At 41.5% G+C, this 16,154-nt stretch overlaps 2 protein-coding genes across 2 annotated transcripts in view; one reads left to right on the top strand and one right to left on the bottom strand.

Annotated features, from left to right (window-relative positions):
* The window catches only part of LOC110984158 (semaphorin-1A-like), a 42,653-nt gene extending 35,311 nt beyond the window's left edge, over nucleotides 1-7,342 (top strand). The window contains exon 20 of the mRNA XM_087136704.1: nucleotides 5,382-7,342. Within this exon, the coding sequence (XP_086992830.1) occupies nucleotides 5,382-5,827 (446 nt within the window). The 3' untranslated portion in view covers nucleotides 5,828-7,342. The remainder of the gene's footprint in view (nucleotides 1-5,381) is intronic.
* A 3,598-nt stretch (nucleotides 7,343-10,940) lies between these two features.
* commd10 (COMM domain containing 10) lies at nucleotides 10,941-16,130 on the bottom strand. The gene is made up of 7 exons (XM_022244042.2): nucleotides 16,082-16,130; nucleotides 14,802-14,892; nucleotides 14,520-14,630; nucleotides 13,832-13,903; nucleotides 13,548-13,631; nucleotides 12,795-12,965; nucleotides 10,941-12,218 (listed from the first exon to the last, which is right to left on the bottom strand). The coding sequence occupies exons 1-7, from the start codon at nucleotides 16,108-16,110 to the stop codon at nucleotides 12,180-12,182; spliced, it is 597 nt and encodes a 198-aa protein (XP_022099734.1). The 5' UTR covers nucleotides 16,111-16,130; the 3' UTR covers nucleotides 10,941-12,179.
* Between the last annotated feature and the right edge of the window lie 24 nt (nucleotides 16,131-16,154).

The raw sequence follows: 16,154 nt of genomic DNA, 5'->3' as shown, positions 1-16,154 counted from the left end.
CTGCAACATTCCTTTCATTTCATCTTCATAAAGTTGGCATGACCCCTTTTTAAAAAAATCAAGCCCGTTCAACATCTGTACATGTACCAATGAGGTGACACTAGAAGCATTCCATGGGTACCATCGGTTAGGTAACTGTGTGTGTATTCCTTGTGTCTATGTATATGCAGGTGACGGTACGGTATATTTTGGAACTTTAACCCAACAGGCTCGCATTGGTTTAGGAGACTTTTCTCTTGTTTGAGGAAGGGGGTGGCGTATTGGTAGATTTGTTTGTTTTGTGTGTGTTTTTTGAGGGAAGTTAGCAAACTTCCTAGTAGAGGATCTAACTAGGACACTTAACAAGTGAAACAAATTCCGCTGTATTGAGAATACTCGTCCCAGAAAATCTCTGAGTGGGCCAGCCATGTTCAAGATTGAAATTTTCCCTTTTCAGTAACTTTTATAGGAGTTAGGATGCCCTTTTTTGTTTTGTTTGTTTGTTTCTTGTATGTCGGTCCTGATTTGGCAGACCTGTTAGTGTACCTTAAATTAAGTAATAATTCAGCGTTTACTCTAAGCTGATAAAGAGGGGCAGTAGCTACAGCTTGACCAGGGCTAAAAATCAACTTTCTTATATCCAAAAGCAGGATAAGGGTTGAGCACACTGTACTGTCAGGTTTCAAGGTTCCGTTGAATGCACCCACAGCATTTCTTCTCGATTCGTGCAGGATAAAGAAAGAAAAAATGTTGAGAGCAAAAGAACAGCATTCCCTCAACTCTACTTTAATAGCAACCTAAATCCTGTTGTGGGTGTGAATTCCATCGGGTACGCACTCTTGTCCATCTGTAGTCATTTAGCCGGAAGTCATTCGTGTGGTGATTCCTCAGTGCTTTCTGAAAACCCCACCGATAGTTTTACAAAGATACCTTAATCATCCACGTTTGGGCTCGAGAACATTCTCCCTTCCCCTTTGCTTGGATTCCCCCTGTTTTCTCTCCTGGATGGTTTCTGGAGCACAGCCTTGGCATGACAAGCTTGTTAAGCACAATGCACTGCCATTCCCGTGGGTAGCACAGGTCGTATACGATGAGGACAGTCCTCCCCCCTCCCCAACATCAAAGAGTTTCTAACGTTACCTCTCTCTGTTTTGATTTTCCAACTGCAAGCTTCCCAACCCCCTAGTGCAAACACGTGCTGCTCTGTCCTGAAGGTATGGAACAGTTCACCTTATTTTTTTGGGTGGTGTCAGAGTTTCTTTTTTCCCTTTCTTGACCTTCCTCGGCAAGACACGCAGTATTGAGCAGCGCTGTGCTAACTCGAGTCAGTATCCCATTCAGGAACCAGGCCCATTGTTTTGACAACTCAATAAGGAAGGTTATGTTTTGCTTCAGCCCATGACCCTGCATCTATGCCTGCTTCCTCCAAAGAGCGTCTTTACCAGGAGGTCAAATTTACAGCCTAGCCCTGTTAAGTGTAAGTGCACCGTGATGATAAGCGTGTATTTCTCTCTTCATGCTAAAAAATTGTCAAGCGACAAACAGTTGTGCTGTCATGGGCTACATTCCTCAGGATGCATAAGGCAGTGTATGTGACATGATGTGTTTTCTCACCTGTACGGGTTCCCAGCTGGTCCCTAGCTGATATGTGTTGCATGGCGTTTTGCTTTGTGAGATTTCGCTCATCCTTGGTGGGGAGGCTGTCACGTCGGTATTGTCTTTCATCAGCTGTTTGCATTGTCCAAGGACTGTGAAAGCCTCACCAAAACTTGATGTAAAAGAGCGGCTTGTTATTTTTCTCTCACATTGCTGGAAGTTTCGCGATTTATCCCATTTTAAGTAACATCACGCGATAGAAAAATTGATCACTTTCCAGGCACTATAAATTTGGGGTTATGTGTTACAAAGTATTTCCCTTTTTCGTCATTGCAGTTAAAAAGCAAAAGGAAAATTGTTGAAAGGTTGGAAAACCTTTTTTCTTGAAAATGCACTGAAGATTTTTGAAAGGTCTCAGTTGGCTTATGAATGTATGCGTTCTCACTGAACTCTCGTTTCCAAGGTTTGCCTTCATTGGAAGGAGAGGATTTTGCCTTTTTTAGATATGATATCAGACTCAATATCGGTTCCTGTCCCCATCACCAAATTTTGAATGGGAAGAAGTGCTTTGCTGAGCAATGAATATGATGGGCACTGGCTGCTTGTTCTGTTGCCATAGTGATAAATCATGCATCTGTACTGTCGTGGATACTGTGGATCATTGTTCAGTCAGTGCACTAGTGTCATAAATCAGTGGACCAGTGTGATAAATCGGTTACAAAGTGTAATGATTCAGTTGGTCATTGCTGTAAACCAGTGGAATGTGTGAAACCCATTTAAAGACTGCCTTGCAACTGCCTGCGGTGCACCAGCTAAAATACCAGTGATCATCAAGATGGTGTGTGTAAATCTCGTGCTTGTTGAATGTTAAGAGCTGGGAAAAATTTTTTAGTGCATTTTTTTTTGTCTGTGTCAATTTTGAAAATAATTCCAATTATTGATACAATGTATTCTTGAGTGTGTTACGAGGTACACCGAAGTTGGTAGGCCGTCTGCAAGAAATCTTTGCTACGGAGTGGAGTTTACAAGTAGTTTGAATTTCTTGACTCTTTAGAAAATCCAGTGCCAGCTAAACGCCACGCCAGCCAGTAATGGGTAGGATCTTTACTCTTCTGCCAGCTGCTGTAATATATTGTGTTGTTCCAAAAAAGATGCCAGTCAAGAAGTTTTTTTTTTTCTTTCGTTGTTTTCTGTTTGTCACCTTGGTAACATCTGATGCAAGCACTGCGCCAAAAAAAACAAAACAAAAAAACTGGGAGTCTCCTTCCCATTCACCCATGCCTGCGCTTATCGTGTGGAAACTTGTAAGCTGCACTAGCGAGCCACTTGACAGGAGAAATGAAGGAGGCTGCACATTTGAGGCTACATATACGTATTCTCAAAGAACAGATGTGTGTTCGTATTTCACTGTTGCACGTCTGGTTACAGTGTGAAGTGTGTACCTGTTCAGACTTGGCAGTATAAGATGAGATCAATGCAAACGATTGACAGTCAAGAAACGGGAAAACTACATAAGCAGAAGTAATAAAACGAGAACCAACAAGAATTGTACTGAAGAGATTTCTCCAGAATTGTTATGAAAAGATTTTGTTGGCCTGCTCGAAAGGATTGGACCAACTTGTCAAATAATCATCGGAATAGTTACACCCCCCCCCAAAAAAGAAAAATTTATCAGTCTTTTAGGGGGGATCTTTGCCATAGTCTTAAGAACCTCTTCTGGTCATATTTTGTTAGCAACTTTTTTTTCCATTTTTTTAATTAAAATTTGCTATAGATGTATTTTGTTTTGTTTTGTCAGAAGTGGAGGTGGCCGATGAAACTTGTTTTTGTCTGTTTTATGTTTATTTTAATTGTATGTTTTTTTTCCATATGTCCAGTTGTAAACATTAATTAGTTCCGCCAGTAACATTAAAACAAGGGACATTATTCCTGTATTAACATAACCAGGAGCTTTGTTGTTAAATTCACTCAGGGTGATCTAAGTTAACTAACACCACTAACTTGATGTTAGAAGTGGCAACAGGTTGATTTCCGTTGTCAAAAATGTGGCAGTGCTTCAGGGGTAACGGTAACATATCTAATCTCACATCTTTTGTCGTCAAAATTGGAGTGAGGCGTTCCTGGGTAAACAATTCTTGAGACATCATCAATATGACTATTGGAACTCCTGGGAGCTGAAGGGTATTGTTTATTTAGTTTTTCTGTTTCTTTTGATTTGTGATTTGAAAATGCATTTTGGAGAGGATCAGTTGGCCTGACTTTGAACATCCAAATTGGATTCTCCAAACGCATGATAAAGTGCATGTTTTTTTCTCTCTGACAAAGGTTGAACTAAAGAGAACTTGATTTAAGTAATGAATGATTCTGATATGCCATGCATCATGTTTATTGTGAACTAATGTATTGGTTGATTTTATATCAAGAAGAATGTTGTTTATTTTTGAGAAGATTTGATACATTGTATTAGTGTGTATTTAGTGAATTTGGTCATTTGATGTAAAGGGAAATATTGATTTGGGTGAGAAATATGCCTTTACAATAACCAACTGTCAGAGCTTCTTTTTTTTAACCCATGGCTTATTCCAGAGTGGCTTATCTAAGGAAGTTTTCTCTCTGTGTGGTAAGAAAGATTGTATCCCAAGGATAGTGAGAATGTGTCCCTGTAAACTCCCAAACTGGGGCGCGGTTCTAGCAAGGAGGCGTGCAATTAAAAAAAACTCCCTTCGGTCCTCTCTCAAATTGTCTAATGCCTTCTTTCAAGGATGCAATTTTATCCCCAAAATTTTCAGTGGTTTGGTAAATCTCCTCCCCCCATGAAAAGTTTAGAGATTTGTTAAAAAAACTTGGATGTTGAAACTTCACTAAATCAGTGTTAATATTCAGATATTCTTTCACATCTCTCATTAAAAAAAAATTGGTTTAGAAATTTGCCTCGTAGGTGTCCCCACCCTGAAATACTCTGCGAAATGCAAACCTAACAATCAGTTTGTGGTTTTGTGATTCTTTAACATCCTGCAAATTCAGTGTACTCCATGTTCTTGTAAACCACTCCCTCTGCTGAACATGCCAAATCTTGATTCTTGGTGCTAGACCAGTCATATCTGCCTTTCCTTATGCACGGCCAACCAATGCCCTACTCTCCTGTCCAACCAGCTGGCAGGCTATTAATAATCATGTAGTTTCCCCCACCATTAAAATTCTCCTGTTTGTTTTGTACCGGTAGGCATCGAATAGTAAACTGTGCCATACCTTACCTGTTCACTTTAAAAAAAAACTTGCCAACTTCACACCGAAGAATCCTGTCCACATTATTCCATTGTTTTGACTTCCACCAATGCATAGTTGGATGGTTGGCTGGTCCTGCATATCTTTTCTCGTGAGGTTTAAGATGCGCAAATACGGCCGCTTCACCATAGTGCGCCACCAAGAGTTTGCAAGGCGTTGGCCAATCACAGTGCGCGAAATTTGTGGACCCATTGCGTGTTTGGAAAGGGTCGACAAATTTCGCGCATTCTGATTGGCCAATGCATTGCAAACTCTTGATGGCGCACTATTGTGAATCGCTCGTATTAATGTTTCTCCACCCTCAATGCATGTTCATTGCCTGTTGGATGTACAGATGACCTTGGAATGCTCTAAACAGTGACCTGTTGTGTTAAACAAAGGATTAAATGCTAAGTGGGATTTGGAAGACTTTGTTCAAGTCGACTTTTGTTTACAGAGCCTCTTTTGAATGATTGCCTTTGAAGATCTTGAGGGGAGTTCAATGTGGAGATTAATCCTTGTTTTTCTCCTGTGCTTTGCAGGTTATAAACCAACCCCCAAAATTGTCCAGACAGTCCTCGCAACCGAGAATGGAAAGCCACCCCTTATGACAGCCATGGAGGAGTCCCCGGTGAGACCCACCCCGGTCAATGGGATCCTGCCCCAGTCGCGCCCCCACTCCCTGACCCCGAGCGTCGACCCCAGCCCCCGCAACTCCAATGGTTCCTACCGCCCGCCCCAGGGTTCCTTCAGCTATGGCATGGATGGTTCGTACCTGGCACCTTACGGCGGTAGCACAGGTGGGCGGAGGCCGCCCTCGGGCGGCGGGCTGCCAGTGGAGCTGGGCTCGCCACAGCGCCTGCCCAGCGAGACGGAGAGCCGGCCCTCGGCCTCGGGGGCCTCCGACACGGAACTGTGCGGAGACGACTCAGAAATCTGGCTGAAGAGGCCGGACGGCTCAGATTTTGGCCAGGAGCATGAAGTCTGAGACTTGCCAAAGGAGAGACGCTCATTTTTTAAAACAACATTTAATTATACCTTCCCAGTCATCCCAGCTGTCCTAACATCATCAAAAAAAAAAAAGGGCTGGGAAAAAACAAGAAAAAAGCCGAGCAGATGAGTGTGTGCTCATAATGGACTCCAGCAGACGAAGGAAAGAGCTGACGAAGTGCACTCTCTTGATTCAAATCATTTACTTGACGCTTGGCCAAACTTGAAAATGCGCAAGTGGGGAGATCGCCAGACATGAAAAGAAATATGCAATATTGAACAAGGGAGAGCTCTGCATTTAGCAGGTGTTGACTGGAAACCTGGGAAGAAATCTAAAGAAGAGCAGCTGGGTGGTCCTCTGAACTACAGTGCAGTGTACTTATAAAGGAAACATATACTTGCCTTAATTGAAAAACAAGAGCAAAGGTGTCGTGCTTTCCCATCAACAGAGAGTTGTCGGCCTCGAGAGGAACTTACGATGGAGGGAAGCTCTGATGTCGATTGGAAGATTGCTTACGAAAGTGGACGTTCATTGGCTTTGCCATGGTGCATTAAATATTTGCGGGTTGGTTTCCATGCATTGAACCCCCTTGGCCTTCTAGCAATGCAGGGGTCGCATTGATTCTGATGCACACTCCTTTTTTCCCCCTCTTACGAGGAGGTGGCCTCCTTGAACAAAACTCAAATCTGATGAACAGTCGTGCCTCTGCAAAAATACGTACTGTGTTGATATGCAGCCTGTAAATACTCGCCGATGTGAATATAAAACACACATGACGGACTCGACAGCTAAGTAAAGAATAATGATTTTGACGAATTTTTGTTTTCTCTTGTGATCATGTTGCCATGACTCAATATCGTCGGTAGTCAGTATTATAGCTTTTAATCTCAAGGTTGATCACACTGGTTGTCTGTGTATAAGGTGTTAGCTTTTCAAAATTAGTGGAAGAGAGAGTTTTATGAAAAGTATAGGCGTCTACACGCAGAAAGTGCACTATAGTTTAATGCAGCGTTGTATTCATGTATATAAATGTCGAGAGTAAGGTAATTGTGGTGTTGTAGAATTTGTGATTGTTCCAACATAAAAAAGTGTGATGGTTTTCAAAGGGAAATCTCCAAAGGTTATCTGAAAGTTTCCGAGGGGTCTGTGCTAGAGGCTTATCAGTCCACGGTTCGGAAACCTTTCAAAGGTTGCCAAAAAGTTATTTACATTTGTAGGCAGTTGACGTGACTGTATACGGTTGTTTCTACTGCCTTGGCCTGGTATGTTTCCCTTTGAGACATCACCTAAAAAAAAAAGAAAAAAAAAATAGCACCAGAAACTACATAAGAATTACACTCCACTCTTCCTGAAAGTGGAACAGCACAGAGGTAATCTTCACAGATGTTATCGCAAGACCTACAAGAGCTCCATACAAGGCTTCCTTCAAGTTGTGGAAGACACATCGGCACCATGCAATTGAGCATCAGAAAACGTCAAAAATGACATCAACTTTACTACCAAAACGGTGAAGTGAAATAAAAAAAGAGTCTTAAGTTAAGACAGTGTCACATATCTGGGTCTGCTGAACTGGACCGAACGCCGGCAATATGAAGTGAGAATGTGCAGGGACTGTGGATGTGCTGAAATGCCGTCCGGAGCACTCGGAATTCCTGCTCCGCAAATGCCCAATTTGTGAGTACATCGCAGACAGACATTACCCATCAGTTCTGCGTCATTAGTCTGTGGTTTCCTTGACGACAGTGGTATTTGTACCATAGGGAAGTAGGGGTAAGGTTTCCGGATTCTGAAAACAGTATGAGGTTAGGTGTTCTAGCAAGTGTGTGTACGTTTGGAATGGACGATACCAAATTTAATACAAGTAATTGTACAGTTTTGGTTTTTTGGGGGGGACCTTAGCTTGCTTGTTTGGGGAGGTTTTTAAAGATGAGCTGTTTATTTGTGTGTGTATATAAGGCAGTTGTGGATGAATTGTTTTATTTATTTAATTAAAATTTCAAAAATTTATTTGCCATTTTTTGGGATAAAGTAATTTAAATAATGTTACATGGAGAACTCCCGTTCCGTGATGGTTGACCTTAACATTCCACAATTTGTTGGCTGATTAGTTGGTTCTGTGTCTGGCTATGCGTGCATCGCACTTCACCAAATCAAAGCTGATTGGATGGGAAATTGCCTCGTAAGCACATAGCTGGGTGACATAACAAAATGGTAATCCAGCAGGAGTGTGCCTCGGGGGCTGCTTCTCAAAATTTGGCTTGTGTCGCTGGCTTTGGCTATGTTTCTGCCCCAAGAACATTCGTAGGCTTTTAAAAGCATTTGGACCAAATAAGATGCCACTATTTTGGGCTCAAAGGATCTCTCATAAGCAAGAAGCATCAACTCACAATGAGCTGGACTCGTAGCCAAGAAAGCTAAAAATCAGGTAGAGCTGAAGGTTAATCCGCATTTGAAAAATGACTTTAAGATGCATCGTGTAAAGAAATGGTGTGGTCTAACAAGCACTACCGCTACTGCTTGCATTGATTGGCAGTATATGTGGAGATCCAGTCAAATGCTCGTCAAAGTTGGCAGGACTCGCGTTTGTTTTTGGCCCAACTGCCTGCTCACCTGGCACACAAAAACGCCACCAGTCATGACATCAACATTCAAATTCCTGAAGAAATGTAACAGATGTATCAATGAATTTGTGTGTTTTAAAAATGAAGGCTTCATGTGCATAAAAAAACGTAAATTATTAACACTTATATGGCTGAATTCAAGTTCAATATTTTTGGTTGTAATTCAAACTAGGACTTGATCTATAAAGTTTAAGGACAGAGCTAGAAACTGTTTTATCGCTCCTTTTTATTCAAGCTGTGTGAACATGTGTAAATAAGAATACGATAGTCCACGTGTAAATACTTTTTTTTTTTTACTTCTATGCAAACGTCAAAATGCTGACAAATTAAATGATGTACAGAGCTCTCCCTCAATGTTTTTTGTTCCCAAGGTAAATAAATGCAGTATAACATGCGAGTAGGAATTGCATATTAAACAGTGAAAGAAAATTGTGAGTCAGTACGTGTAGTCGGAATACGTTCGATTCTTTGAGACCGTGTGTGAAGCCATACATACTTGCAGTCAGCTAGACACATGGAATGCACCGCGCCACATTCCAGGGACAGCTAAGCTCAGATAGTCACTGGGTAGCGACAACATTAGGTAGCACAGGCCAGTTACTAGCCATGATGCAACACATTCTGCTCTTGTTCGTGTAGTTTTCTCCCCCGGGGCATCAAAATTTTGCTATTTAAAGCTATAGTTTTCTGCTCAGTGGCTCCTTGAAATCGGATCCAGTTTTACGTATGGTCAGAGACTTGTGTCCTCACTTTAGGCTATGAGGAAAGGCCAAGAGTTTAAGTTGTGTTGGCCACTATGCACCTTGAAATTGCCTTCTTATTCAGTCCTATGATAAATCAAATTCACAAGGCCATGTCAAAGTTGCTTGGATATGACTGGATGCAGATAACATACAAGTCTGTGGAAACTGCTGGCTAAATGGCTACCTGCTTTTCCTTTAGAAGCCCGTGTCATTTCAAGTCATAGGCGAGTCATTTTGACCTGGCTGAATGTACAAAACGTTGTGCCTGTCTATGCAATGTGTAGACATCCATGAAACTGAGCTGACTCCAACATCTGGGGTCACAAAAGTGAATATATGAGCCGTTGTCAGACTCTGTACTGAATGAGAGTTCAGCTGCAGTTATGGCTGTGGCTAGGTCTCTGTAGGTACATGTATTGTGTGCTGTTCCCAGCCCGTTTACAGCCATGATTGTTTGACATACAAAGTCCTGCAAGAATGTGACTTCTCCCACACATTTGGATGCTTTGTTACTCCAAGGTTAGCCAGGTATTAAGAAGAGCCAGGCATCATGCGTCGGGTTACATTTCAGAAAGTGAGGGAGTTAGCTGTGGTGAGCCTTACCCCCTTGAATGTTCAGATGAATTCATTTGCTGTTTATGAGCGTGCACATTTTTGGATGCTCTGTTTGTTTGGTTTTTTTTTTGAAGAGTAGGTATTTTGAGCATGGGAATCACTTGGACAATATCCAAAAATGCTCGGATGCACAACAGGTTCTGTGAAACAAACTTTGATCCCTGCATTTTTGTATACGATGGTGATCTCTCCTTTTTGAAATTTTAGATCTCTTATTTTTATACTGTATGCTTGTACATTATGTTAGGAATTGTGAGAGTATTTTCTATTAAGTTTGACCCATTACACGCTGATGCTGTGTGTAAATGTGTTATACATGTATATTAAACAAATTGTTGCGAGGTTACTTTCTGTCGACACTGCCATTATAATTGGTTTTTTTGATTTCGAGCAGTCTATTTTTAATGCCTGTTTCTTTGTCGGTTTTTAATAATTTTCTGCCCTTTTCTTAAATAGGGTTGATGTTGAATGTGAAATGACATTTGCTTATTCAATGATCGCAAGCCTGTGTCATGGCGGCATGCAAGGTTTTCTTCGTTTCGTCTTGTTTTACGCATGCCATCACAAAGTGCTGTACAAAGTCTGATGCAGCTCGCAATCTGCTCATTTTTGGGGATGGGTCCCAATTTCCATTTGCATGCCTGATCCTGGGTACCTTGAGTTACATATTTCAAACCGTAATGAACTGTGAGAACTCGTAATAAGCATCTGAAAGCACAGTTGATAATTGTTACAAAAAAGTTCTTTTCTCTCTCCCGCAACAGGAAATTTGATGATTTTCTGGACATAGTTTTACATTGGGTTTTAGCATGGCAGTAACACATTACATACATGCAGTACGACAGAAATTGAAATTTTGGGGGGGAAAAGGCCAAATTTGATTCAAAAGGCTGCAAGACTTGGTCAGGTTTGAAAATGAAGCTTTAAGCGGGCTTCACTGAGATTCCTTAAGTGTAGCTCGTCTTTGTCTTAACTTCTGCTGTCTTTAAAACTACATTATCTGTCACTTGTTCTGAAGTGGCACAAGCAATTCCGTAACCTTTAATTTTGTTGTAACCTGACCCCACGTGTGATTTATGTTTATCACAATGAAATGAAGAATACGCGACAAAGAACACTACTCACTCTGTGTTCGATTTCCAACATTTGATTTATCTTTCATCCACTGAGAAATTGTACATAGTAAATCACCCATTACACAGCTGTAGCTTTTGTCATTCTACGAGTAACGTAAGCTATGTACTTGTAATAGCTGGTCTCCCTGGCACTCACACTTTTCTTGTGTAATAAAAGAAATAATTGAAAAAAAAAGCAGCGAAAAAGAGAATGGTACAGTGTGGTGTCTCTTTTTTGCAAACTGTGTCAGTCATGACAGACAGAACATGAACCATGAGTTGTCGCCTTATGACTGCATTGGAATATTATACAATGTGCAGAATTATGAAAAACTAAAAGGAGAGCAAATAAAAACCTTAAGTGTCCTGTGGGGAGGTTAATGCATCTGTTTGGAGCCCCTCCCAAGGTATTTCAGTTCCCCATTACATTCCCCAATAGCCTTTTCTTGGACAAGTTCCCAGAGTGTAATAAACTCAGTCGATTCATGCTTTTATCACGACTAATAATTCTTAATAGTGTAAAAATCTATACATTTATTTACATAATGGATTTGGATGGCCCTGTGCGCTGTAGGTGGACAGAGAAGCTGTTCTTTACGTACAACCTAAATGTTACAATATGAAAGGTTTGTTTCTAAAAGTGCAGCCTTCATTTTTTGCCTCAACAGTGATTTAATGCTGTGAATGAGTCACCATTCACTAATGGTACTTATACATAAATTTTTAAAATTAAATTCTTTCCAGAAAATGAAAAGAAATGATAGAATATACTTTGTTAATCCTCTTCCTCCAAACCACTACAAAGTTTGAGTAAGTGCTTTACATACACATTGGGCCATGAAACTTTACCAGAATTCAGTTTTCAACTGAAAAACTTGACTCTTACACCAATTTCTAGATAACCAAGGGGAGGAGTTGTTCACGCCATCATGTGCCCCCTACTTCTGGCTCAAGGGTCACCTGGCTGGCTCTTGTGCTTTGAAACTGGCAGACCATCCAAGTGACATTGACACTTTTGCCACAATGCAGCAAACACCTGCGTCAATTTAAGCCCTCTGGTAACAGTTTCACGGTGTGTTGAATCATGCCTATTAAACCCATTACAAATTTAACTCAACACCTTACACTTGAGAGGAATTTTTTTGTTTTTCTGATTCAGAGCAATTAAGTTTCCTTGTATCCTTCAGGAGAGATATACACGTCTCAAAAAAGCAAGACCTGGATTGAGATGCTGACGGGCTTTTCCAAACAGGTTTCAGCTCAGTGAGTCAAGTTGTCCCTGTATTGCCTCCAACTGTAAAATAGATTGAAACACATTTTTCTTTATATACGTTTTTACTGAAAAAATACTTCAAGTGTTGACATGAAAACAGGTCCTTAATGCCAGTTTCTTCTAGAAATCACTTCGACTGATCAAATCAAAGCTTCGTTCACTTGGTTGTAGATCAGACTCTCATCTTCATCCATCATGGGTTTAAAGCTGAAAAGCTCCAACTTAAAGCATAGCCTGTTCTGGTCTTAATACACCTGTCTTGTGGACTTCAAACAGACATTCATTGATATACATGTACCAACATGAATGCCAAGTCATATCCCTTTCTCTTGCAGTTCTGATCCAACTCGGTAAGGCCGATCTCCAACATTAATCCTAACCCAACAGACTGATCTGACGAGACCACATTCCGATGGCACCACAATCTCATGCTCGTTCTTAAATGCATGACGCGCTCGCATCTTGGCAAGTCACTACACAGTATCTGTGACCAGGCACGCAACGGGCATCACCTGCCCGTGAGCCTGGCGTCACCTGAGTAATGACTTCAAGATTTTCTTCATCGGATGCTAGCAGTCCATGCCCGATCCCACCCACCTTGTTGTAGAACTGGTAGAGCTCGTCGTGGCTGAACTCCAGCTTGATCTTGTCCTTGCTCCCCGCCTCTTGGCCTGAGGCAACCAGCTCGAACATGGCGTTGGGCAGCTTCATCTTGGTCTGGCTGGCCTGCCCCATCTGGAGATTCAACCTCCAGTTCACCTCCTCCAACTGCAATGCGATAAATGGGACTATTTGAAAAAAAAACAACTCTTGTGGAAAGATCTCCACTTCTGCGCAGATCGAGGGAGTGAGTTGCAACGGAGAAATGGTAAATGTTTTAACTTGAGGGATTGGACACATAAGAAACTGGATTTCTTTCCAACAATCCAGAGGTACTTTTCTCATGGATATGTGCACACTCGTGAACTTGAGCCACACTTGCTTTCTGCCAAGTAACAACATTCGAAGAGGCATTTAATGCAAGCACGTGAGCATGCTTTCACTGCCGTAATTGCTTCTAATCCCGTTTTGCAAGATTGGTCTGTACAGCTTCGTCTTTTCAACCTAAAGCCCTGCTGAATGCAAGCTCACACACTATGACTATGCTGTCTTATGTCGTCACACATCAACCTACCATGCTGCCACCGATCAAGCACATTTCCTAGTTAACAGCTCCTGAAGGGCTCTTGACAAAAGGACGTAAGGTCTGCAACTTCTTAAGATATAAACTGATGATGTAGCTGAATTGACCAATAGCACAGATGATGATCTACGGATCACGGCCGACAACTACAAATGAGCAGTCCTCACCTGATTGGGTGCCAACGTTCTCTGCCGTAGCTTCTCTACGACCCCCTTTCCACTTGACGTCCATGCCTTCACAAAGACTGAAACCTAGAAAAGAAAAATTTAAAGAGAAAATTTTTTCGGTTAAACCTTCGTCTATTTGACAATTCAAAACCTTGGAAATACATTCTTACAACATCCAAGTTTGCTCATATGACAGAGCAAAACCCTGTAAATTACAGAAAGTTTAGAAGGCCACCATTTCGAAACTGTGTCAAAACTGTTGCTCCGATGTTGAACGTTCCTACCTTATCCTCTTCCAGCCCTATGTTCTGCAGTTGCTGGGCCAGCACTGTTGGTTTGGCTATGTGATAGGCAGCCTGCAAAACCAAGAATGAAGTCTTAATGAAATTGGGCCCCTCTGCCAGTTTTCCCAAGCAAATAATTCAAACAAAATCCCGGTATCTGAAAAAATTCCTTTGTCTGCATGCTGTGAGTCATATTCCGATCAACGATATCCAATTTCTTTGGAGCATCTTCTTACAATATCACTCTTTCTAGGAAATTTAGTCATCAGAACAGTAACACGTTCCTGTTATCCTTGACCATCAGCCATGTAGCTAATCACAGATCCATCAAGTCACTGTATGTGAGCACAAAATCCCTTTAATAATTCCACATTGGGGACTAAAAGCCACACAGCACTTCTATGAGAGAGACTCTCACTTCGGTTTTATGTAATTTGCTTTGGTAAAATGCATGAATCTATACAGGTTTTGCATGGTAGCCATCTTGCAGAAAAAAATCTTTTTGTTCCACAGGGAAACCCCCTTTGTGCATACCCTGTGGAACAAAAGCACTGCCCCACAAGATGGCAGCCATGCAAACCCTCTATTCAAGTAGCCGCAGGTTGCAAGTGCAGCATCAATCTCCACCCACTGTTTTATTTACAGCCCTGTTTCACATCACAAAGCCAGAGTGCACATACGGGCCTACCTGCTCTAGAATGAACGCTGTTGTTTCCAGGACCAGCTGTAAGTCTTTTCCCTCGAGGCCAAGGGCACTTTGCAGTTTTTCCTGCTCCTCCTCGGAAAATGAATCTTCATCCTGCAGGAACAAAAGTGGGACAAAAAGGTCTTGTGAACTCATAATAAGCATTTACATCCATATGCACATCATATCTCATGCTTCTATATTTTTGAGGGGTGGATTTAGACTGTAAAGGAAGCTGTCTGTCGTTTACGGAATAAAAAAAACCAAAGCATTCAGCTCACTTACTCTGAGATGCAGTTTCTGTAAAATTCTGGAGAGTAACCGAGGGAACTTGGCAGCATCTATGTTATTGATTAGTGCTACAGCTTTCTTGATGCTGCAAAAAGGACAGGAATCAAAATGTGGTGATTGGGCGCAATCAGTTGATCACCATGATCATGTTATGCTATCAGTTGATTTGGTATATCTGCGACTTTACTTCCATTTTTGAAATAGTATTCCACGATAGCTAAGTACAAAGAAAAGACAATTAGCTGACGGCAGAATCATTGGCAAATTGTGTAACAACTTGATTGACAGACTGCAAGAAGATCAGGCAATCGCACAGATCGACTGATTGTCCCAACACTATGCCATTTCTTTTGCAAAATATATAGTTAATGCACCTATCATTTGTTTTTCAATTACTGACAATGTAGAGGTTGTGACTTAGGTGTCACGAAATCCCCATTCACCCCTAAAAGAGCCATTTCTGGAGACGGCAGTTTGCCACTAGCAGTCTAGCCTATAATTTGTGAGCAAAGTGTTAACGCAAAATTGTACATTTGGGACTCTCCAGTTTTTGGTCATTTTAATCTTGTAAAATTGGTCAATCCCCCCCGAAAAAAATCAATGATCTCTTTATTGCACAGACCCTATTTTTTGGAAATTTAAACTATAAATTATGAGAAAATATGACTTTCTTAGTAATAAACCAGCCATGCAAATTTGAATCCACAATGTGCCATTACTCAGTTCCCCTCATAATTTCCCTCAAAACTCAACACCCTGACCTCTTTTCAAAACATCAGGGTAAAGCAGGTGGGAGTATTCGACCACATAAGAAATGCAAGAAATTCGACCAGCTGTGTAGTTTTTGAATGCAGTTGGTCGAATTTTCCTCCTGGTCGAAAATTCCCGCACTCACCCTACAGCATGATATCACAGTCATCTACCAAAGTGAATCCAAAAGTTAAAACCTGTAAACCCTGTCATGCCTACACTACTTCATTGTCATATTATAAATCTAAATAATAAACATGTCCTCTGTGAGGGCGCTGCATGCAGCCCTCCCCTGGCCCTACAAATACCATCAGTAGGCCCAGCTGGCAAATGCCATGCCTCTTCCGCGCGCTGTGGCGCTACAGACCCTCCCCCTCCCTCGATTCACTTTTAGCTTACAACTCTGCAAACAACCTGACCACCAGAAACTGAACACAAATATTCATTCACCCCATTCTCATGCATATGTGATTTTCACGTCTCAAAATATCGCAAACAATGCACAGCAAAATCAAAAAAATTACCGAGCAGTTTGTGAGAACATCAGCGCCATGATTACGGAGTAGTGTGACCTTTGTGCTGCTGACAGCGCCCTCT

The sequence above is a fragment of the Acanthaster planci genome, linkage group LG05, assembly GCF_054643075.1.
Source record: "Acanthaster planci isolate LZ-2023a linkage group LG05, COTS_SCS, whole genome shotgun sequence".
Taxonomy (NCBI): Eukaryota; Metazoa; Echinodermata; class Asteroidea; order Valvatida; family Acanthasteridae; genus Acanthaster; species Acanthaster planci.
Note: the sequence above shows the minus strand (reverse complement) of the source record. Positions and strands in the feature narration are given on the sequence as shown.

Bases quoted from the DNA above. Each gene is read 5' to 3' on its own strand.
- commd10 (XM_022244042.2), bottom strand. From the start codon at position 16,110: ATGGCGCTGATGTTCTCACAAACTGCTCG. The intron at 12,966-13,547 runs GTGAGGACTGCT...ATCGCATTGCAG, and splicing joins GAACGTTGGCACCCAATCAG to TTGGAGGAGGTGAACTGGAG. The intron at 12,219-12,794 runs GTGGGTGGGATC...TCTATTTTACAG, and splicing joins TCTACCAGTTCTACAACAAG to TTGGAGGCAATACAGGGACA.